Raw genomic sequence first — 26,463 nt, forward strand, 5'->3', positions numbered from 1 at the left:
ATTTTACCATTTTGTGGACTTAATTTTCTTGGCACCAAAATTTGGTTTGTACATCCATAATAGGTCTAGGAGTGATGTTATGTGAGGTACAATTTCAAATTGACATGCTTATACATACATAAAAAATGAGTGCATAGTGTGATTACTGCTGCCGGCGAGCTTCTCAATCATTGATTGCACTTGTTTACTCTGGAAACAGCATTACCTAACAGTTCGGAGGACTATGGCTTCTATACATTCATTTTAATATAGAAATGAGATGATTTCTTTTTGTGAGAAACTGCTGTGGCAAAATATTATTTCTAGACCTGGATATAGCCTAAGTTCAAATTTTAGAGCTCGCACGGCTTAAAAGTTAATTTTTCATTCTTAAATTATGAAAATGGATATGATGCGTAGGCAGTAATAGAAATGGAATACGATATACTTCCCACAAATAACTTTCATCTGTGATTTTATTAATATTCTGGCAAATCAATTCATCTTGCAGTATGCCAAAATGAAGCTAGGGGTGATATACTAGTATTCAAATCAACGGTGTTCCTCCGTCTGTCCGACTCTAAATGGACATTATCTGAAAAGAAAACGCTAGTTCTTGTAAAATCATATCTCATGATAATATATATTTTCTTCTGTTTCAGTTATTTGGGTTGTGTCCGTTTTACAATGTATGTCCGGAATAGTGCTGCTGTTTTTTCTCTTCAGCTAATTGTTGTTAATGTTTGTTCATGTGATATGCATCTAAATTGGTTGTGTGTATTCTATTTGGGGCGGGGCCATTAAACACGTCCGTGGTATGTTCCTATAATGTTTTTGAATACATTGACAGTGTAACTTTGTTTCTATGTGTTTATGAAAGTGTAAAGTAATTTTTGTTATAAATATGTGATGAACGCTGTTATTATATCAGCTTCACCTCAAATTTTCGCTTTAATAAATAGGTAATTGTGATTTTTTATTGGTGCCATATACTGTGTAAGCTAGTCGAACCAAAGTGTTTCCTTTTTTTTGGAATTTCTGAGATGTCTTAATATTTAAAGAAAATGTAGCCAGAAAAGGACAAAAATAATGATTATGTTGTTTTAAGGTCCAAAACATTTTTGTTTTTATTTGTGATATAATATTATACTCTTATTGTTATTATTTTAGATTGAATTTTCATTTGTGTAAATTTCGGTTGAATTTTACGAGAAGTATTTGATAACCGATATCAATAAGACTTTTTTGATGAGAAAATGCTGAAAATCTTTACATACATTTTCTTTCGGGCCATTTTGTTTATACTTTTGTATAGAATAGAAAATTTCATTTTAGTCAAAGCCGCCTGGTTCAAATTTATGTTTAGAATAGGACATATCAAATATAGTCCTTGGTTTTCATTGGAAGTCGATGAATCTTGTTTTCTAGATTTTCATATTTATGTGTAATGTTTTGTTAGCTTTCGAAATTAAAGTTGGTTAAAGAAATATAGTTTCGATGTTGTGCATCAAAAGCTTTACATATTCATGTGTTATAAACTGTTATAAACACGTCTTATAAAGCATTACTTATTGAAGTGTTATAAATTGTGTTTTACATCATTACATATCTACGTATTAAAAACACATGTTATAAAGCATTGCATATTCAAGTGTTATAAACACGTATTCTAAAGCATTACATATGCACGTGTTCTAAGTACGTGCTATAAAACATTACATATTCACTTGTTTTAAAATGTTAGAAACACGTGTTATAAAACATTACATATTCACGTGTCATAAACGGCTATAAACACGTGTTATAAAGCATTACATATTAAAGTGTTATAAACTGTGATATACACGTATTATAAAACATTATACATATTCACATGTTGTAAACTGCTTTAAACACGTGTTATAAAACATTACATTTTCACGTGTTATAAACATGTGCTTTATTAGTTCCCTGACGTTTGAAAAACGGGGGACTATATGTTTACCCTCCGTCCGTCCGTCTGTCTGTCACGCAATATTTGTCCGGACAACTCCTCCTAAAGTACTACTCCGATCTTAACGAAACTTGGTATACATGATCAGTATAACATGTGGTTGTGCATCCCACATTTGTTTTTTTTTCGAAAAAACATTTTCCCAAAAAAATGGGAAATGAATAGGTGCACTTCTAGCCCAGGCAGGGGACTTTGTATTGCTGTTGCAATACTATCCATCCTTGTTGTATTACATATTTACGTGTAAATTTGTTGTTTGCTTATGTTTATGTAGTCTTTAGTTGAAATCTGCCCGTTTTAAACAGTTTAAAGTGGATAAATCCGACGAGAGGTAGCTTGTTCGTACATAATGTTGATTAGCCTTAGCCTATTGTTCTGATTCTGATCAATCACAGTTTAGTTTCAAGAATACTCTACATTGGGCTAGACTTACAAAGAACGTGGCTTATTTTGAAGTACGTGAAATAGTGAAGAGAACAAAACGCTATCAAGAAGATAACATAGGTACGACAAAAAGATACAGCAGAAAAGTAATTATAACGCAAAATCAGTAAACTGTGGACATACTATGATCGAAATGTAGAATTTGCATAGAGATCATTGGAAATGTACAAAGATAAGGCAAAGATAGTCGATAATGTACACCATATCCAGGTAATATCCTGTCCTCAAAATGGAGAACAAGAAAGGTGACATCGGATGCCCCAGGAATATATTAACGCTGAACGTGTCTGACATCATATCGCACAAGATAGAATATTCCTTAATGTGATAAAGTTGTCAACCGTAAACAAGTTTCTCGCGGTCGACATCAACCTGTATTTGTTATTTTTGTCCGGAGTCAATATGACTGTTTAATATTGAGAACAAGTCTTAGAATATCGAATAAACTGGGATATGAAGAGTTCCTGTGTTGTAGAAGCAGGGACTTTGCTGTCTTAAAAAGGGATATTAACAATTGGGGAAATTGAAATCATCATGCTTATCACACATCTTGGATGTAAGCTATGCCCCCTGCTGGTTACACTTTATAAAAACCGAAGAAAGTGACGGATATTAAAAGATTTTGCAGTGATAGACCTACAAAGACCTACAATATTTGATTGCTCACTTCCAGAGAGCGTGTGAGTATGCCATGGTACGGCGTCTGTGCTCTGTACGGCGAAAAATTCCCTTTAAACAACTTCTTTAAAAAGTCATTAAACGATTTCAATAACCAAGAGGTTCAGAGACCTGATATTGGGCGTGTACCGTACCTGGATAAAGATGAAAGGCTGTTAACGTAACCGAATGTTATTGCTTGCAATTATGAAATAATAAATAAGTTACAGCTGATTACAAATATATACATTATTTATTTATATACAGCTGATTAATCCTAACACACGCAAATATCCCCAAGCATACACTGTATACACAATCCTCTCACACCTGTACATTGACACTATGCACCATTAGCCAATACTATATTACACATACTAGATATACCTTTATGGGGTCTTCCCTGAACACCAACTCTGGTTAGGGTGGGGTGTTTACATAGGGGTTAAGATGTGTTGATAGGGAGTTATAGTCTGTTACAGAAATGTTCTCTGTGTTAGAACACAGGTAAATCAGAACCCAGGTAAATCAACTCACCTGTTAGGTGATCAGAAAATCATTTTGCAATTAGCTGCTAATCAAATTTTTTTTTTTTTGTATAGAGGATCCAAACTGTTTCAGAAATAGTGTATAAAACTGAAGCACACTTTGGAAAATCATCATATTTTTCTTTGATATTTGAACTATCAACATCTTGGCATACATATGTACTTACTGAATCTTGAATTGTAAAACAATTGTATCGTTGGATACTTTTGAATCATATTTTCTGTAAAAACGTGCCATATTGATTTAATTTGTGCTTGTTTTCAGATTTAGTGTAAATATTAAAAAAAAAAAAATACTCTAATGCGATTATTTAATTTACATCCTTTTATATTATTTCAGCAAATTCAGCCTGGTATCATTTTTCATTTATGGTGTAAATATATATCTGATTATCAACATTTAAATACTTACAGAATCTTAAATTAATACTTTTTCATCGTAAAGTGGTATTATACGTCTCTGGTTAGACTTTGTATTTTTTTCATATTGATTAACTTTTTACGTTTTTCAGATTTGTATAGATAATTAAGTTATTGTAGAATTATTGCAAAATTCTTTAAAAGTTATATATGTGTCAGGTTTAGTTAGTAGTAACAGTTTTTGTTTATATTTCATTTTACCTAGAATAGCTATACATGTACATTTGTAATGTATTGGATTTTTTTTTCACCAGCAATTTTACATTATAGCCACCAGCATAAAACTATGCCGTTTATCTTTTTTAAAGATATTTCTTGTTTATATTTGTTATTATATAACAATATAGATCATTAACTGCAGAACTATTGTAATATTCTTGTAAAGTTGTATCTGTTTCAGGTTTAATTAATACAGGTTTTCTTCAAATAGCTATACATACATATATTGCCTTTTTCCAGATTTGTTTAGAACATCATATAATTACTTTTATATATTATTTTAATAGATCAGTTCTGGTAGAACAATCTTCTTGTGTGTATCTGTTTCAGGTTTCTTTAATAGATATATTTTTTGTTTATCATACAAGGAATGGCGAATGCACAGGTCAACGTTAACTTCATCATCAACAGCTATTATCATTATTAATAGTTAATATCTAAAATTAGTGCTTTGAATTAATTTAGAAAATGATTTTTTATTTTATTGATTTTTTATTTGTATATTTATTCTGATATGCAATAGCAAAATATATAGTTGGGAATAGTGCTTTGAATTTAGAAATCTATATCTGATTCATATACCTGAGCTGACTCTATTTTTTTTACCTGAGTTGGTATTTCATATTGAAACAGACTATAACTAAACTTCAAAGACCTTACTATAGAAACACCTTCCTTTGTCTTTACCAGAGTTGGTGTTCGGGGAATGAGCCATATTTATTCTATATACGCTACACTGTCCTATGAACAACACCTAAAACAGTCTAGCTTTCCACAATGTCACAGTTCATCATCTAACATTTGCCTCTTTATCCAACACAATGTTGTCCATGACCCTGAACAATGAATCCATCTGCCGATCTATAGTTCAGCTTCCATATGTCCTCATCTCCACGAAACATCACACAGATGTACCAAAAACACAGCCTGTCACAGGTCAAATCAGATGACCTTAATATAAACCCTGGAATGGGTCGATACCAAAGGTTTCCATAAATTACACATCAATATGCGTGTACCATACAGGTTTCCATAAATAGGTAGACCACAGTAATGAAGCTCAGTATATATAGGCTTCCATAGTTTCTGACGTCGTCAGCATTCACCATATCGTAGATATGACAGCGGGAAAAAGTTACAACATAATAATAACATCCTATGACTAATTGTTATTTAACAATATATACAATAAGACTTATTAAAACATAACATTCTAAACTGTTTACTTTTACATTCCACAGCGTACAAACACGTACATACCTTACCGTGTAAACATTCGCGAACACCCACAGTTATCGCTACATACATGTTCAATACATACACATTTAAGAATAACTTTTACTAATTGTACACTTTAATATATCTAGTTAGTGACTTTCTCCATAAGATATTCGTAAATAACTCGCGCACACTCGATATAATACTCGTACTCACTCATACCCGTGCACGCATTCCTTACCTGTAAACAACTCGCTACCGAACACCTGACCTTAATCATATAATAGCATTGCTATACACCAATATATCGCTTATTGTATGATAAATACAGTACAGACATATCAATAAACTAACCTAAAATAAAGTAGACTTTTTAAAGAGGCTTGCCCGCAGAGAGATCAGAAAAATTGTCTAATAGAAAAAGATTTTTTACACATGACAGATTGTTGGAATTGTTGAGTTTTTCATTTTATTTTCCTTATAAAACGCTGAAAGTGATATTAAAACCTCATTTTTTAAATATTATTTATTTAATCGCAACCCGCAATAAGTCCCCGCTATCAAGTGGAGTCTAATTTGATTGACACATCAAAGAAACAAGCACGTGCACAGTGCCGCACAGTGATAACCTCAAAGGCAGCGGCGATTTACAAAGAAGATTTGCCGTTATATTCCATACATTTCCCTCTCAGGTTGAGTTTAAAACGTCTTTTAAATACATATTCTGTAATTGTTTTCAAGAAATAAAGTCGGAAAGCCTCTAATTTTGTCACATAGAAACGTGTACTGAAGTTTATTTAGTGATCGGAGATGTGCCGTTTACCGGTCCGTCTGCGGGTAAGCCTCTTTAATGAACTTACCGTGATCTGTATTTCACGCTGGTAAACCCGCACACCTGTATCAAACCTGTATTTGAAATCTGTTTCCCACCTGTATACATGCGCAGTCGTCCACTTCCGTACTTATCTGAGTTAACTATCGTGCATACACGCGCGTAATTCAAACTAGATGTACCAACAAATGTCGGTGTGTGACAAGGGCTACCAAGTTGGTAAATAAATTACCTTAACCCAAATATAAGGACACATGGGTGAAATATTTTAAAACCATTTAACAACTACATCCAAGGTCTCAGGGGTCAAATGAGCTACTATCTTTATACAAGTTCTGCTCCATAACCTAGCGGCCCACGATACTGATCTGGGCCAGTATACGTAGCATCCAGGATGAAGGGATAACAAGTTTGTTAATATGAACAACTGTGACCTACTTTTATGGTTGTAGTAAATCCCTATATAGTTGTGTTTGAGAGTGACGTTATAATGATGATTGGAAACCCCATTTGGCAATAATTGAAAACATATAAGCTTATGGATTTACAATGTCCTTGTCACAGTCGGGGCTTTCGGATGACACTGTATCAACAAGACTGCAAACGAAACTGATTCTAACTCGCAACTCTTTTTGAAATATTGCCCGATTTTCAAGGAAGTTTGTATGCCAAAAATGGTCTATTAGAAAGTATTTTAGAATTTAAGAAATGTTCCTTACCTAGTTTCCTGGTTCCAATAATTCTTTCCTAAGAACATATAAAATAAGGAATCGCCTTATGATCAAGAACATTAATCTCATCGATAAAAGCAAAATACGTTTGCATGCAAATGACTTATTCATATCATTGGTCAAATTAATATCAAATGATATCGAGGAAATCTGTGATCAAAAATATATACAATCGAAGAATCACAAAATCTACTTACGCAAATCAAGATTATTAAGTATAATTATTAAGGTCCGTTAACGCCAATCCTAATTAATAAGTAACGGTTTAGGTCTGTTTTAAATTTCCCCTCTGGGTTTGCTTGATTTCTTGATAACGTTACTGTCGAGTCCTAGAATGACGAAACAGCTTATGGTGTAGTTTTACTACTAGATCCGACTGGACCACACGCAAAATATTAGCCTCTTGAAATTGAACAGCTATACAGTACTCAACACACGGCTTCATGTCTTAAAATGATCCTTCCATCAAAATACTATACTCCTTTTTAATTGGCTGCGAGAAATATTTGACTTGTTTTCAATTTAATCAAATATGGTACTGATATGCATGTCGGTTTCCGTCTGAGGATAAGGTTGAAGAACCAATATGAAATCAAACTCAATCTTCAAATATTAGAAACATCTAGTCTTGCTCGGGTAACACATGGTTGATACTGGTCCGATTCACATGGCTGACATTGATCTAATTCCTGTGACACAAGGTGTATTAGTTAATGAATCTAAAATATTTATGTTCATAAAATCTGCTTACAATGAATCGTTTGATCTCTTCCAGATGCTTCGTCGTCCAAGCCTTGTCAGATATGTGGTGGGATATCCGACGGAGTTCACTTCGGGGTAACCTCATGTATACCCTGTAAGGTGAGTAAACACATTTTCCGTCATTTCCTTAACTCTTCCGGCGATGTTCCATTACTATCCCCCGGTTTCCAATTTGACAAAACACAATATTACCTTGCTTCCATCAAGAGTATATGTACACTTCAAGATATATTTATTTGAAATCATATCGAAGCAATTATAGTTTGTGGAGTTTAAAAGTTTTAAACTGACTGGAATGGGTATACAAAGGAATATCAATTTAAATCACTATATTTGGGCCTGGAATGGGTATACAAAGGAATATCAATTTAAATCACTATATTTGGGCCTGGAATGGGTATACAAAGGAATATCAATTTAAATCACTATATCTGGGCCTGGAATGGGTATACAAAGTAATATCAATTTAAATCACTATATTTGGGCCTGGAATGGGTATACAAAGGAATATCAGTTTAAATCACTATATTTGGGCCTGGAATGGGTATACAAAGGAATATCAATTTAAATCACTATATTTGGGCCTGTAATACACAGTCTCTGTTGTTTGAGGTCCGCTTCCTCATGATGGATGTTTTATAGAAAAAGAAATAATGATTACGCAATTTAACTATTTGCTATAGTTCAGACCGAACATCATAGTGAATATTGGAACTCGTCTTCGCTGATACTATACAACTTGCTGATTTGCTTAATCATGCCAGAAGTGTTGTTTTAAAGACATGCAGGATAGCAGCACCTTTCAACAAAAATTTAGAGTTACATACAGTAGAGCCAAAATGAATTAAACTGCAGACGTCAGTGATACTTAGGGTCCAGCATGCGGCAAAGAACTCGAAATAGGTCGTAAGAAATGCCAAAACCTGAATGCGGAGGTGCAAACGCATATTCTAAAATAGTTTCTTACTTTAAAAACAGCACAAACGTCAGTCACAAAGGGAAACAGATATATTATATAAAATTTCTCATTTTCAGACGGTTTTTGCCACAACTGGAATCTACAAATGTGCCGGCGAAAAACGCTGTGATTTGACCCGGAATGGATGTAAATACTGCCTGATAGAGAAATGTGTCGCGGTTGGGATGTCTATGCACGGTACGAGAACGTTACGTTTGTATTGTAGAGGGGAATGCTTACATACAATTGATAGTTTATCATTGAATAAAGGATATCTGTGATAACTTTTTTTATGAGAATCCAAATACTATATATGTAGTATGTTTGGAAGTAGAGTTGCGGGGTCATAAGACGCGCCAGAAATAGTGCACGCACTTCCTGATATAAATCGGTTGATCTTGAATGAAGGAAATATGAAGTATGTGTAGGATATCAAGCCAGACGTGTTAATAAAGTTTACCTTTTTAATTATCTGAACACGCTTCATTGTACTCAATTATTGTTGCTATCAATGCAAACAAAAGTAAACTGTATTATGTTATAGTATATGGAGTTGAATCATTCTTCAACCAGACATTGCAGAAATTCAGACACATCACATAATCATATTTATACCACAATATAAAAAAAAACTTCAGTGACAAATACATGACTAATGAAGCGTAAGATATCATTTTTGTGTCGCCTTTGAAAAAGGAGACATTTAAGGTATTACTTTTCGGCGTCGGTGTCGGCGTCATCCGGAAAATGGTTTTCGTGCGATAACTTTAGTAGTTTAGAACGGATTAATTCGAAACTTCATGGGAAGGTTCATTACCATGATAGCTCGGACAAGCTCGATAACCAAAATTATTCGCACCTTTTTAAAAGAGTTATAGCCCTTTAATTTTTTGCGAAAATGGTTTCCACTCAATAACTTGAATAATTATTACAGGATTAATTTGAAACTTCATGGGAAGGTTCGTTACCATAATACTGTGGACAATTTCGTTAACCAAATTTATTCGCACCATTTTAAAAGAGTTATGGCCCTTTAATTTTTTGCGAAAGTGGTTTCCACTCAATAACTTGAATAATTATTACTGGATTAATTTGAAACTGCATGGGAAGGTTCGTTACCATAATACTGTGGACAAGTTCGTTAACCAAATTTATTCGGACCTTTTTAAAAGAGTTATAGCCCTTTAATTTTTTTTGCGAAAATAGAATGTTCGTTACCATAATACTGTGGACAAGTTTGTTATTGTTTTTTTTTATTCAAGTCCTAGTTTTAAAGAGTTATGGCCCTTTAATTACTGGAATTAATTCAAAATTTCATGGGAAGTCTTTCGCAAGTTTTTAAAATAGTTATAGCCATTTATTTTTTTCTGAAAACGGTTTCTATATTTTAATGGATTAATTCAAAACTTCATGCTGAGCTAGTATTGCTTGTTTTTTTATTCAAGTCCTAATTTTAAAGAGTTATGACCCTTTAATTATTCGCATACACAGGCGACACCTCCACTTCCGTGGAATTCTTGTTAATAATCTCTACGTCATCCGTCATACAGATTGTGACTCATAAATCATTTTCAGAATCGTTTTCGTTTTGGGACAAGTTAAGCGTCAGACTGGGACGGCGAGAAAGTTACGTTTTTATTGGTGTTTTATCTGTCATTGATTATAATTATACGAATGCCAAGCGTCTCCGTGGAAAAATTCTTTCGTTAATATTAGCCCACGTTTGATCGAATTTAGGTGAAAATGGAGAAATATTTACACGACTGTTTTTCTCGTTCATGTAGCGTCCGACAAGAAAGACTCGAAGAAAAGGACAGAAACGTTATTCCTTCCTGGTACGCGATCCCATCCCTCCCGTTCCTCATTCCCTGGCCAACAGAAGGTCAGCGTACATGTTAGTAGAGGTGATGCTACACAGCCCCCCACGAAAAGGTTTAGAAGTGTTACAGAGGAGGAGCTAATGAGAAATGAAACCTCGCCACAATCCAAAAGTACCTACCGGAACACCCAGTGGGGCTTACGGATTTTTCAAGGTTTGATTTTTGTTTAATTAATTTATATTGTATTGCCGTTTCAATAGCACAGAGATTTTACACAAACTGTAAAACTTATAAAAAAAAACTTTTATCAAACTAAATTCTTTTTTGTTTAAACTTTGATTAAACTTAAGACAAAAAATCTTTATGATATAAAATAACTCTAGTAAACAGAAAATACAAAATAGTACTGTACTTACATTTTCAATGCGCTATCGCTATATCAACCCAGTGAGTTCCGTTTCGATATGGTACTCTGAACCGAAATGAGTATGAATACGAACGTGTGATTAATGTAAAATCAAAGTATAATGTTAAGACTCATATTTTGACGAGAATTTATGAAAATCGATATAACGTTTTTTTAATTAAACCTATCGTACTGTGGCAAATTCAAATACAAAATAAATATCTTAATCATTTAAAAGAAATGTATTAAATGAAAAACATAACACGACATAAAATAAAAGAACATTTGTCGTCTACTACTGCGATCGTTGCGGAAACATGCATGGCGATTTCCGACAAGAACTTCAAGAGACTGGAGCCTAGGAATGTGATGAAGCCTCCATATCTGTGGATATTGGTCTGTTTACGACATCAACAAATTTTACCGGTGAAGAGAAAGAGAGAAAGAGATACAAGAAGAACTAGCGACACCAACAATGCCTGATCTCCAAAGACCGGAGACACCATCATCTGACTCAGATAGTCAAAGAAATTGTTTCAAAGAAATGGAAAATGAAGAAATTGGAAAAATATTGGAAACCAAACAAGCACCTGCAACAAAAAGGAACACCGCCTGGGGAATGAAAATATTCCCAGGTAAAAATAGTCGTATATTTTTATCAATAAAATCGTACAAGGTGTAAATCTTAGAAGAAATAAATGTATAAAAGTAATACTGTACAGTGGAAATCTGTTCACTATGACATATTCTACCACGTTTGCTATGCAACGCCATTTTTGATTGGTTGAAAACCGTATATTATTTTCCAATAATACACGCTCGTGTGAACACACGCTCGTGTCAATAACACACGCTCGTGAGTCACGGCTGTTACAATTTCCTCCCTCCAAAATCGTGCATTTGTAAACAAACATGGCGGCGCCAAAACGTTTGAACGTCGGAGACTGTGCATTTTACAACGGAGAAATTTGCCAGATTGTTAATTTCTACCAACTAAGAGCAGACTTTGCTAAACAATATGTTATCAGATCAATTTCGACAGGCAATATATGGAGAGCATTTCTACATGAATTGCTGGCCGACATTCCCGGAAGTTCTCTTAACGTTGTCGTCAAAACGTTCAGCAGACGACGTCGACGATGACGTTTTGTTTGAATTCATGGAAATCAATGAAAGGCTTTTAGAAACAAGTCAAAAGGGCAGGTTCATGGATGTAGAGCAAAGCAGAGTAGACGAACTGGAGAATAATAAGCATGAAGCATCCACGATCAAAATGACAGCTTGGGGATGTAAAATTGTTCTGTCGTAAATTCTATGCTTTGTGATAAATAAAATTCCATAACTTGCAAATCGACATGTAGCCTACAACAAATATTGTAGTCAATATTACGGAATCGTATAATAAATGTTGTTTCAATATTCAAACTTTCATTTTCCGGTGATATTCAGGGGTCGACATTAACGCTTGTCCGATTGTCCGGTACCAGACGAAATTGATGTCGGACAAGTGAAATCATTAAAGTACTTGTCCGACGGGACAAGTAACAAATCTGTCATTGTGTTTTATTTATGTTATATTCTGAAGTCAAAACTGATTCAATACTCACTGTAAAATGAGTAAAAACTCCTTTACATTGTGTTAACCATCGAACGGAAGTGAGTTGATCATGCTTATTAAAGCTTCATTCGGAACTACATAGAAATGATGGTAGACTTCCGAGGGCTCTCGAAAACATGTAATCGGTATCACTAGTATGTTTGAAACGCATGCGAATGCTGTACATGTGAGAGCATTGATACTACGACAGATACCGTCTGCTGGAATCGTAATAAAAATGAATCAGTTTTGATATAATTAAGGAGGCTACAGACGAAGCAGACTGCCGTGCCCTAGAAAACGGTGACATGTTTTAATGTTTTCACAGTAGTAAGTTTTTTATAGTTTAGTCCAACAGTTCTTCATGAAAGTTAACTATTTTAAAGTACTTCATTCATCTGCTTTTAGGTAAAAAAAGGATGGTTTAGTAAAACTTAAATAACTTGTAATAATACTTTCTTGCTGTTTTATTGTTGTTAGTAATTATTATGAGTCGAAATTATGGCTTGCAGTGCTTACCTCTACTTTATAATAAATCATCTCGCTGTTTACACATAACAGATGGAAAGTAGAAACACATGTAAGACAAGTGATTATTTCATTCGGACAAGTGAATTTATCTTATCACTTGTCCGAAGGGACAAGTGCAGAAAAAAGTTAATGTCGACCCCTGATATTTAATAAATACTTGTGTTCAGAGAGTTTGACAAATTGGCACAGGTCCAAGCCGTCGTACTAGCTTCACTTATAAATCTAATATTACCCACTGAGCTGAGTGGGCTAATGGGTTAGATCCTAGTTCTCTCATCAGAAGACGCGAGTTCAAATCCTACATGTGCCACTATATTGTTTGTTGTTTTTCATCCATTTTTTTTAATTTTTAAAATCAATGCCTGATGTTCTTGATTTAAGTACTGTAGTGCCTGTAAAGAAATGTATATTTGATCAACAAAATATTGTAATACTCAAAAAAATAAATTACAAGGTCTTGTATGTAGTTGCATGATCACAGTTATTAATCAAAACTGAAAAATATCATAGACAAAGTTATAAGTTATACTAGATATCAATAAGTGCAATAATGGGCATGAATCCAACCCCCCTCCCCCCCCCCCCCCCCCCCCCCCCCCCCCCCCCACCCCCGATGCCTTCTCCATGAAGTATTCTTGGTTTCTAACTCGACCCCTGTTCTCATATGGAAAAAAATCCAGGATCTGCACCCGAATAACAAACTACTTGCCTATATTTACACTTGCAAAGTTTTGTCACTATATAACAATACCAGACCGATTTGTTTACCATTCTTGCATGGAAACATTGACCTTTGAACTTGCGTATGAAAATATGACAGGGTACGGAAACTACTTTCGCCAAGCGCATGGCTTTGTTTACATTTACAATTTAAGTTACAAAGGGTTATTTTTTAATTTGAAATCTAATTTTTTTTTAAATATCCGAAGGACCAAGGTGAGCTTATGCCATACCGTGGCGTCCGTCGTCCGGCCGTCCGTCCGTCCGTCAACAATTGACTTATTTGACTTCTTCTTTATAACCGCTGATCGGAATTTCACCAAATTTGGTCAGAAGCATCCCTATGGGTAGGGGAATCAAAATTGTACAAATGATGGGGCTGACCCCCTGGGGGCCTCTGGGGCGGGGCCAAAAGGGGTCAATTTAGCTATATTGATATAAACGACTTCTTCTCTGAAACCTAGCAATGGATATCGCTCATATTTGCTTGGTAGCATCACTATGGGGTGGGGATTCAAAATTGTACAAATGATGGGGCTGACCCCCTGGGGACCTCTGGGGCGGGGCCAAATGAGGTCAATCGGGCTATATTGATATAAACGACTTCTTCTCTGAAACCGAGCAATGGATATCGCTCATATTTGCTTGGTAGCATCACTATGGGGTGGGGATTCAAAATTGTACAAATGATGGGGCTGACCCCCTGGGGACCTCTGGGGCGGGGCCAAATGAGGTCAATTGGGCTATATTGATATAAACGACTTCTTCTCTGAAACCGAGCAATGGATATCGCTCATATTTGCCTGGTAGCACCTACTTGGGGTAGGAATTCAAAATTGTACAAATGGTGGGGCTGACCCCCCGGGGGGCTGAGGGGCAGGGCCAAACAGGGTCAATTTGGCTAAATTGATATAAACAACTTCTCCTCTTAAACTAAGCAATGGATATCTCTCATATTTTCCTGGTAGCACCTACTTGGGGTAGGAATTCAAAATTGTACAAATGGTGGGGCTGACCCCCTGGGGGTCTTAGGGGCGTGGCCAAAAAGGGCCTGTTGGGCTAGATTGATATAAACAACTTCTCTGAAACCAAGCAATGGATATTGCTCATATTTGCCTGGTAGCACCCCCTTGGGGTAAGGATTCAAAATTGTACAAATGACGGGGCTGACCACCTTGGGGCTGAGGGGCGGGGCCAAAAGGGGCCAGTTTGGCTAAATTGTTATAAAGAACTTCTCCTCTGAAACTAAGCAATGGATATCTCTCATATTTGACTGGTAGCATCCCTTGGGGTAGGGATTCAAAATTGTACAAATGATGGGGCTGACCCCCCTGGGGGCTGAGGGGCGGACCAGAAGGTGTCAATTTGCCTAAATTGATATAAACAACTTCTTCTCTGAAACTAAGCAATGGATATCACTCATATTCGCCTGGTAGCATCCCCTTGGGGTAGAGATTCAAAATTGTACAATTGGTGGGGCTGACCCCCGGGGGGCTGAGGGGTGGGGCCAAAAGGGATCAATTTGGCTAAATTGACATTTTTAGAATTACAATAAAACCAATGTTCATGTACGTCCATATAAAATGCTTATGATATATTGACATAGCAATACCAGTGACAAATATACTTAAGCATAGTTCTCGTTTCATATCTCATGAAACCATGTGAGCGATACAGGCCCTCTGGGCCTCTTGTTATTAAATAAAAATATTTTCACCCAACATGCACTGCTTCCAATTTTTGTCGTCTGCAACGTAAACGTCAACCAGACGACGTTACTGAGTAGGCTTCACAACGTCAATATGTACGGCAGCTTCAATTTAGAAAACGACGTGTTCAGTGCTAATGTGGAACCTCAAGAAATGTTTAACAACTCCATATCTGAGACTGACGACGTGTTCAGAGATGTAGACTTCTTGGCTTCAGATAATGATGAAGAAGGAATAAGAAAAATGATGGACGAACTAGAGCAAAGCCACCCGAGATCAACTCATTGAGGACATTGCAATTTCTGCTGAAATGTTGACAAGTGATCTGTCTACTGTAATGCCTCCTACCAGTGCAAGTGCCAATGATCATGATCATAAACCTTTAGACAATTGTCACAATGTATTACTTCCTATTGAAAATGATGTGAACAAAAAACGTTTCAAAACAACAACAGAGATGGAAAGAAATGACATCGCTGAAAATTCCCAATCACACTGAACACAACAAAACACAATCTGGGGAATGAACATTTTTCAAGGTAAGCGAATGAAAATGGCATCCGAAATATTTCAAGGAAACTAGAAACACAAAATTAGACAGGCATAAAAACCATTCGTGTCGTAAATATCATTTGTATAAGCTGCGAATTTCTCTGAGAAATTGAACATCGGTGAATCAACAGTAATCACAGATTTTATACTTAAGTGATTAACAGCTGATTTATCCGTTACACAAATGAATTATTTCGTTTCAGCATGGAGTGTGGAATCAAATGGCAGAGAACTTGACATGTCAACAATCACAGCAGGGGAATTGAACGAGATGCTGTCAAGATTCTATTGCGAGGCCAGACCAAAAAATGTTGAGAAACGTACAGAGAACCTTCCATCTCAACAAGCTGAAGTTTACCACAAAAATACATTGATCAATATCCGGGGGGCAATCAACCGTAGACTGACCGACTTAGGAAGGGACATAGATCTAGTGAAAGACAAAGAGTTCAAACCATCAAACAGAATAATGACCGGTCTGTTAAAACAAAGAATGCGCGACGGCTCCTCACGTCCAACCCAACATAAACAAATTATAAATGAAATGGATCTAAGTAAAATTTCAACTTACCTGTCAACTGCTCCAAGCTCGGCGGTTGTGTTACGCCAATGTGTATGGTATTACATAGCCATCCATTTCGTCACTAGGGGATTGGAATTTCACAAACAGCTCCGAATAAACTCATTTAACTTTCTTTCCGACGAACACGGCGAGTATGCGTTACTCAACCATGAGACACAACAAAAAAACTACCAAGGTGGCACATCCTACTCCGATGCTCCGGAAAAAAGAATGTATGCAACAGGTGGTCCAAACTGTCCGGTGGAAATGTTGAAACTTTTCATCGAAAAAACTGACACACAGGCTACTATGTTGTTTAACCGATACGTGAAATATGCAAAACCTAGCGATAAATGGTTCACAGACAAACCTCTCGCGTCTCGCACTTACAGTAACTTCATGTCGGATATTTGTACAGCTGCACAGTTGTCAACAAAATACACCGCTCACTGTTTGAGAGCTACGGCCATTGAAGCATTGAACAATCACGGTTTCGAAGCGCGACATATCATGTTCATGAGTGGACACAAAAGTGAAGCTGCCATTAGATCTTATAACAGATCGTACACATCACAACAAAGACAGGCACTCTCAAAAACTTTATCATCGGTTGCCTGTACCAGTGGTCCACGAGTAGATAGCTGTCGTTCCGAGCCGCCGGCCCTTCTGTAACTGTGTGCGATCAACCGTTAAAACATGTCGTTCCTTTCGGAAGCATTGATCACGACACACCTTCAGTTTCTATGGATGTTGGCCTAACAACGGCATCACAGAGTCAAACATCCATATCTAACACTTCCAGCTGTTTAAACTCTGGGTTGATGACAAACAGCGTATTCCACGGGTGCACATTTAACTTCGGAAAACTGTAAACTCCTCAATGATCACACGTGTCAGCGGCTGAGCGGTTAGCGAGTGCTTCGGTCGAGGTCTGTTTTCTGTTACTCTCGATGAACGCGTGATGAAATGTTTCTTAAAATAAAACAACACGCTTTGTTTACCATTGTTAAATGTATAAAAATAACATGTTTGACAATATTAAATATGATAAACTATCAAAATGTTTTTGTTATTTATGTTAATATCGTAATAAAAAACAGAACTATTTTTTACCGTGGGAAAAAATCTCAATTTGTTGTGAAGCGTTACTATTGGCTGTTCTAATAATTGACTCCTCCCACTGTGTCAGACTTTTATATGATTTTTTTTATTTCCCAAGAAAAAATATTGTAATCACAAAGACTTATAGAAACAACATCCGTAAGTGTAAATATCTAGCGCGCCCCATAGAATATATTCTTAGAGGAATTGCTCCATAAAAGCATGGTTAACATAAAAGTGAAATCCAATCCCTATATATATACGCGTACATTTCTACCGTGCACGCTCACCTACAGTAGTTCATAATGGCTAATAAAAGGAAAACATATTCGACTTCTAGCTCAGATCGCAGTTTTCAACATGATGATCCCTCTAAGAGGTCTACCAAAAAGATTGTGAAAAAAGTTAAAACTGGTATAAACTCTAGTCAGCCCACACTGTCAGCATTTAAGTTAGACAACATTCAGTTAAAACAGTTCTGTGAGGAAATGATGAAAGCGATAAGTAATCTTGGATCCAAAGTTAGTGGCATCGACCAAAAACTGTCAGGAATGGTTACCATAAATTATCCAAAATGGAGGACATCGTAACTGAGGTTGGTTACACTGCCGAAAAAGCCGAACATGATGTAAACAAGTTAGAACAATACACAAGGGAGTCCAGCATTCGTATCTTCGGACTTCAAGACGACGAAGATAAAAAAAGTTGTTGGTACGTGTAAAAAAGTTAATGAGCTTCTCCAATCAAAATTTCAAATGACCATCCAGGACAGCGATATTGACAAAGCACATCGTTTGGGCCGATATGATAATACAAAAACCAGACCAGTCATCGTCAAATTCATGTGTAGAAGAAAGAAAATGGAATGCATTGCCAATAGATACAAACTGAAAGGAACGCGTGTGGTCATCAGGGACGACCTAACTAAGGACAATCAACATCTACTGGACATCTGTAGGTACGATGACAGGGTTCAGAGAACTTGGACAGATAACGGGAAATTGTACGTACAACTAGCAACAGACATTACTCCGTTCACAGAATCCAGACAGGAATCTGTATTGATGATTTTGTGAAAAACCGATAGGATCTTAGACTTTATCATTCTTTTGATTTCTCCTGTTTTTGAGAATATTTTGTAATTGAACTTATCATACACGAACACAAATATATTGTAACAAGCAAATGTTCTACCTAAAATTCATAAATTAACTAAAAATACATATTGATATATAGATTGTCTATGTATACCCAGTACACGCATGTATTCTTCCGGTCCGTGCATATTTATTTATTTTCCCCCCTCTATAATATGTATTATAACACTAGCCAAACCCACAAACTTTTTAATATCCAACATGAGTATTTACTTTGATCAATTATGTTCTATATTTGTGTTTTGAGGATTGTATGTTTTTAAGAGCAACAAATAACGAGTTTGTTACATTCGATTTGTTAAATCATTAAAAATCAAAGTCCTACGAACGCAACGTGCATGTGACCCTCACACCGGGCGAGGTTTTTGAGTTCCAACCTGACTATTTTGCCTGTATATATGTCTACATGTTTTTTGTTAAATGTAAGTGGTGTTTTATACGTATTTATATGTGCCGTAGACCTAGGTCATTTCTTCCATCAAAGGGCCTCGTTTGGCAGTTCACTCGGTCCATGAGGCTGTACTGCCAAAACATGGCTAACACGATCTCGTGCCATGACCTCCGTCCGTCGTTGATAGTATAAAATTCTTATCCGCTAACTGCCAGGGTCTCGGAGATATTATCAAGCAAAAAGACGTGTTTAATTATCTAAAATCCCAAAAATACCACATATACTGCCTTCAAGACACTCATTTTACACCTGATAAGGAAAAGACAATTCGTTCAAGTTGGGGTTTCGATTGCATATTTAATTCATACAATTCTAATTCTAGGGGCATAGCTATTCTCTTTAATAATAGTTTTGAATAAAAAATATTGCAGGTAAGAAAAGATGATCATGGTAACTTATTAGCCGTAGATATTGTAATAGAAGGGGAGAAACTAACTTTAATTACACTATATGGACCTAATACTGACCAATCTGATTTTTATGGGGGGGTTTACAATATCATAGAAGATATGGGTAATAATAAATATATACTATGTGGGGACTTTAACATGACTTTTGATTTTACACTAGATTGCTATAATTACAAAAACATAAACAATCCCAATGCTAGAGATGAAGTCCTAGAATTAAACCAGGAATATGGACTCATAGATACTTATAGAGAACTTCACCCTCACACCAAAAGATACACATGGCACAGAAAAACACTCATCAAACAAGCACGACTAGATTACATATTAATTTCAGACAGTCTATTACCAAGTCTTTCATCATCAAACATAGAACCAGGCTATAGATCAGACCACTCACACTCAATATTAGAACTAACTTTTACAAAGGTGCTGTTGCAGGAATGCTCTAAAACCGCCCACGAAGGAAATCGATCCTTTACCTAATGCTCGGATAGACATATCCATGGGGCATCTGATAGTACATATGAAAAACCTTGTTCCGTTCCGGACATGCCAGAACGAGGCCATTTTGTACCAAAGTCGTAAATACTCACAAGCACACTTTATCAAGTATTTATAAGGTCAAAATGTTATTTGTTTGTAAGGAAAATTGTACTAAAATTTCATTTATATATCGGGCAACGTAATCGGATATCCATTGTATGAATCTTTTCGTTAGTTTCTGTGAAATTTGACATCAAACATAAAAAAAGATATTTCTCATAAAGTTGAATGCACGTTTAAACGGCATTTTGTCTAATTCAAACCCCGAGTACTATCGAATTTTGTGTAATCCATGAAAAAAAATTTGCGCTTCAGAATTACTGGATATGCCTCGTTTTTGCAACTTCTATTTGTCAACCCCCCATAAATCTTCACAAAGATCAAAGTGCTGAAAGCACTGGATGCTAGTGAAGACATCTCGTCCGGACAAGAAATACGTTGAAATATTATAGGAAACACGATTGGACGAATTCGCCTTCAAGGAAACTATTTGTTTCAAGATTTTTGTCAGGATAATGTTAGTCCCTTTACCATTTTTCCTATCTCCATGACTTTGTTGTACAACTAATGTGCTTTGTTCTTGCTCATTCAGCTCATCATGTATTATTTGTGTATTTAGAACTTAATATCATATATATATGAGTATTATATTCCTTCACAGTTACATTCTAGACACTGTCGATCATTTTTGAAGAGTGACACTGACGCTACGTTGTGTATATCAGAAACATTCAATATAGTATCTTCCCTACATTCTGGATTATATGTATTAGCGGGCTATTTACTTCATCAGTGGCATAAACTTGGTTGGTCGAAGTGGTTTTCGAGACTGACTATGGACATAGACCCCAAGGTAGAAGAGAACACTGGCGATATGAGCACACATACCAACAGTCTTCTGACCGGTTGGACATGTACAGTAGTAATTCTGTATAGGTGGTTGTTCGGTAACTGAGTACTGGATCCATATGTTGTATTTCGTTTGCGATTCATGACGAGATCGGATTTGACATCGAATCAGGTCAGAAGAGTGTTGGTATGCCATGACTTCATAATCTCCATCTGCTGTCAAATGTTCCGATATGTATCCGGGGGCCAACTTCACCTGGTACGTCCCACATGCCAGAGTTTCTAGATATTCTTGGTCAAGACGTGGGAACTCGAGCTGGGCTGCCTCTAGCTTCTGCCATTGGGATTTGGCTCTCCGTGATAGGTCTGGCTCTTTCTCAACACACTCTGCTAGGATGTTGGAACTTGTTTAGAAGTGACTTCATCTCCAGAGCAACTTTTTCATCTTCGGCTGCTTTTGTTGATGAAGGCTGATATATGTGTCCACGTAGCCAATTCAGACATCCTGTGACACTTTTCAGAAGACTTTCGAGATTTTTGATGAAGTAGTTTGATCTGAGTTAAGTTTTAAAAAATCTGAATTGCTTGAAACGAGAGTGATAACTTTCGACCACCCATCTTGTTTTAGTGATACACCTGTCTGTGTTATATACCATCATGTTTACTCTGTCCAGGTTTGAGAAATGTCGGCATGTGAGTCTCGTATCCCTCGTCTGATAGTTTGCTCAAAATGTCTAGGAAACCCCTGTCTACAATTACCTGATCATCTTCCTCTAGGATACCTGACAGATTTTGTAATGAGGTTAGTATCTTGTCAGTGATTTTGGCGTCATTATCACTACCAAGAAATGGGTCGACAGTGTCTAGAACGTAACCGTTAGGGAACACAATACTCATAAACTTCACGTAGTTGCGTTTTTTTGACCGCAGTAACTTTTCCGCTGAAACTCATGTTCTTCACTTTTGCCGATATATATATATATGTACCATCCAATATTACAGTGACTTTGTTGCCGAAGAATGTTTTTGTGAAAACTGTATTGTGATCCGACGCTTGCGCCCTAGACACGTGATCCAGGACTAAGATGTGTGGGAACTACGGCTTGATTGAGAGCATCTGTAACGATCTGGAAGATTCTGCTGACGCTCGATTTGTGAATGCGGTAAAGAGAAGCCAACTGAGTGAAAGACATGTCTGTTTTGAGTTTAACCCAAAACAGCAGAAGGGCATTCTTAGATGACAATGCTTTTGTACCAGTAATATGTTCGGAACATGCATCGTGTATTTGATTGAATTGATTACAATCCCAGCCTGTCCAAGCTTGGCAATCTTCATCATCCATGTTGTCGAAGTTTAATACAAGCGGTGACAAGTTATTGGACATGTTCTGTATGATTTTGAGTAAATCGTTGATAACAGCTGGTGACTTGGTGGCTAAGTGATTAACAAGTTTATCCCTCCCTGTCAAAACCGGCTCAATGTCAGGACTGATATCCTTACCAAGAAGATGACTTGAACACACCCTGGAATTCTCAGGCATGTACAGTTTATGTTTGATAAGCAGCTGGTGTCTTGCTTTCTCACTGATGCAGCTAGAACTCTTCATGTTGTAAGTTCGACAAATGCTACATTTTCTGTTCGAAGAAGGGGCATAGTATAAATCATCTACAGAAAGATACCCGTCCAGAGTGTTAGATTCGTCAACAGAATCATCATTGTCTACGGAAGCTTTTTTCCGTTCCGGTTCATTGGCATTCTCGGATGCAGGGCGTTTCTTGAGGTATCTGAGAAAGCATTTTGGACACATCTTTGCTTCTGTTGATTCAGAAAGTATGACACCTTCAGAAAGGAGAGCATCTTTCATCCAGTCCTGAATTTTTCGCGGATTTTTACCATCGCCAACCTGGTTGTACTTGAACTTAACTTTACATCCCAACCCAACGCAGGAGTTCTCCATTTTCCTATTTGAGACAAAGACAACTTTACTACAGAATAACTGAACTAAATAAAATTGTAAAACGTAACAGCAATTATAACAACACGCCGAGCACCATTCGCGGTGAGTAGTCAAAAGACCAAGTGGCAAAGGGAACTTTTGTGTGGCACACCCGAACGGAGGAGAAGCTTTGAAGAAGTACTGAAGACGAAGATGGTCAAGTGAGAAAAATGATGAATCATACGTAATACGGAACTACTATAAGTATGTTAAACATAGTAGAACATAATACATTGCCATGGACATTGTATCAAATCTTTTTCATGATAAATCAATACGTTGGATTCTTGTGTACGACAAGGACCACTTGTATCGCCCGTGGATTTTTTCCACATACATTTTTCAACATTGAATTACTGCCCTTATCCAGTGATTCGGCACGACTTTCTTTTGCTGGTATACAGAGGGATAGTCAAATATGTTTTTAAAACACTAACATCGATAGTACTCGCATATTATCGTGCCGAATTTGCCGCTTGATTTTAAAAATGGTATTTTGAATTTGATGAAACTTTTCGAATTTTGGTTTTCTACGTCATCTTGTACTCAACTCGTTTGTTTTTTCATGGTTAACTGTTTATCATTTTAAACTACAATGTATGTACAATACCTAGTCGTGAGAAAACCTCTCGGTGACAAACAGAAACACCACTTATGGGTCTGTGAAAAACACAGGTATGCTTGTAAACGAAAAAGTGAAGTAGATGGCGCTATGGGCGCGCTTATGGGTTAAGTGGAAAATAACATCTTGTTCCATATGTATTTTTCAAAGCTTTACTGGAAAGTATAGTCGATTTCAAGAAATCGCTGTGGGCGTTTCTGCAACAGCACCTTTAAGCGAGGAAAAGGACTTTGGAAATTTAACAACTCTTTACTATTTGATGCGGACTAAATAACTCTAATCAAATCGACAATAAACGACACCATAAAACAATATTCTGTGTTAATTTACAACATTAATGATTTGCTAGATATCCTTCTAAAAGATATAACATTTATTATTAACGACCAATTATTTTTTAGAAACTCCTTATGATGGAAATAAGAGGCAAAACAATTTCATACTCAAGCCATATAAAGAAAAAATTAAATGAAAAGGAAAAAAAAATCTTGTCCATCAAATTAGTGCTATCGAGAAAACAGGACCTAATATTTCAATGATAAATGATTTAGAAAATAAAAAAAAGAATTAGAAGAATTAAGAAAGAAAAAGATAACAGGAAATATGATTCGCTCAAGGGTAAAATGGATAGGGGAGGGGGAAAAACCTACTAACTACTTTTGTGGACTAGAGTCAAGAAACTTTACTAGTGAAATTATTCCAGGTATAAGCAAAGAAGATGGTACAATAATATCTGACCAACAAGAAATTTTACAAGAAACAGAAAACTTTTACAGAACTTTATACAAAGAAAATCTATCTCTCCAAAATGTAAACCTCGAAACTCTTCTACAAGAATACAATATACCAAAATTATCAGTTAATGAATCATTAAACATTGATCGACCTATTACTCTAGATGAATTAACAAAGACTAAAAAAGATGAAAAACAACAAAAGTCCTGGTTCTGATGGTTTCACTGTTGAGTTTATAAAAAAAATTTGGAGACAACTAGGCCCTTTCATTTTAAGATCACTAAATTATAGCTTTGACACTTCAGAACTTTCTGTAACACAAAAACTAGGAATAATTACATGCATTCCAAAGGGTAATAAACCACGTAATAAATTAACTAATTGGCGACCTATTGCACTTCTTAACAACATACAGTCAAACTTCGATGTTTCGAAGTTCAAGGGACTAACAGAAAAACTTCGATACAGCGGGACTTCGAATTATTCATGGTTGACAATAGATCGATGTTTTCTTGATAATGACCATATCTGTTAACGTTACATGTCCTCAGTGTCTTCGTGTTGATCGTCGCCTGTCAGGCTCACATCGAAAAGTTTAGTTAATTTATACCTCAAACACAACAAAATAAAAATTCTTTTCATTAATTATACCTAAGCATTTTATTAATTAAACAAAATATGTATCGGTTACAAAACACTTATATCGCGTTTAACAGATAAAACAAAAGAAGTACAATGCACACTTACGTAAGTCGTTAGGCTCTTCTGCTAAAGACACGTGCGTTTACGTTATGTGCATATAAAATACGGAATGCCGATCGGTTGGAGAATGCATGATTGAATGACAAATAATCGATTTACTTGGATATTTATGTATAAGCTTGAAACGTGACACTTTGAATATGAGTGAAGCCATCGCTAATTGTTTGTGTTTAAAATTGGTCCGGTTGTTTCACAGTTCCGTAAAATTTACTCACCGAACGCTGATTTCAATGGCGGCGGAGATTATCAGAGACGACTACCGAAATGTTTTACCGGAGTGATTAAATGTCATGGCTTCTAAATACACTTTTTATCTATCAATTTGGTCTGATTATTAATTAACCCCATGACCGGAAGTGACAACACACGCTATCGTTATCCCTATTGTCAGTCAGGGCATTTGGGGGAGAGGTGTGAAATCTTGCCGCAGGGGTCACGACAAACACCTGTCCAGTGGTCAGTACAGGTAATTTTTTTGTTCGAATCATGAGATGTCAATTACCTATAATATCATAGCTAACGGGCCATGAAAAAAGTTCGATACATCGAAAACTTCGATTTATAAAAATTCGAATCATACATAGTTTCGTTAGTAGTGTTATATAGTGAGAAAATTCGGGACCAAGCAAAAAGTTCGATACAGCGAGAAATTCGAATCAACGAAGTTCGAATCATCGAGGTTTGACTGTATATAAAATAGCATCAGGAACAATAGCAGAACGGTTCAAAACAATTATTGATAAATTAATTAGTAGTAGTCAAACAGGCTTTATTCCAGGTCAATACCTAGGAGAAAACACTCGATTAATTTATGACATTATGCAATACACTGAAGATAATAATTTACCAGGACTTTTACTTTTAATTGATTTTGAAAAAGCCTTTGATTCTGTCTCTTGGAACTTTATTTTGAAAACATTGAACTTTTTAAATTTTGGTCCAAACATTTTAAAATGGATAAAACTTTTTCAGAATAATACTCAATTTGCAGTAAACATTGGGGGGCATTTATCTTTCTTTTTTCAAAATTGAACGTGGTTGTCGTCAGGGCGACCCCATCTCATCATATATTTTTATCTTGTGTGCGGAAATCCTATCTATAATTTTAAGAAATAACAACAGAATTCAAGGAATAAATATTCAGGGAAAAGAAATATTACTCTCTCAATTTGCAG

At 36.0% G+C, this 26,463-nt stretch overlaps 1 protein-coding gene across 3 annotated transcripts in view; it reads left to right on the forward strand.

The window, feature by feature from the left end:
* LOC117315013 overlaps positions 1-26,463 on the forward strand; it is a 65,463-nt gene that overhangs the window by 30,505 nt on the left and 8,495 nt on the right. For 2 of the 3 annotated variants that reach the window (XM_033869139.1, XM_033869137.1), the window contains exons 4-6: positions 7,817-7,902; positions 8,839-8,959; positions 10,546-10,794. In XM_033869139.1, coding sequence (XP_033725030.1) covers positions 7,817-7,902; positions 8,839-8,959; positions 10,546-10,794 — 456 coding nt within the window. Of the gene's footprint in view, positions 1-7,816; positions 7,903-8,838; positions 8,960-10,545; positions 10,795-16,299; positions 17,638-26,463 lie in introns of those variants that run through there. The other variant, XM_033869138.1, reaches the window with a different exon arrangement.

The sequence above is a fragment of the Pecten maximus genome, chromosome 17 (assembly GCF_902652985.1).
Source record: "Pecten maximus chromosome 17, xPecMax1.1, whole genome shotgun sequence".
NCBI lineage: Eukaryota > Metazoa > Mollusca > Bivalvia > Pectinida > Pectinidae > Pecten > Pecten maximus.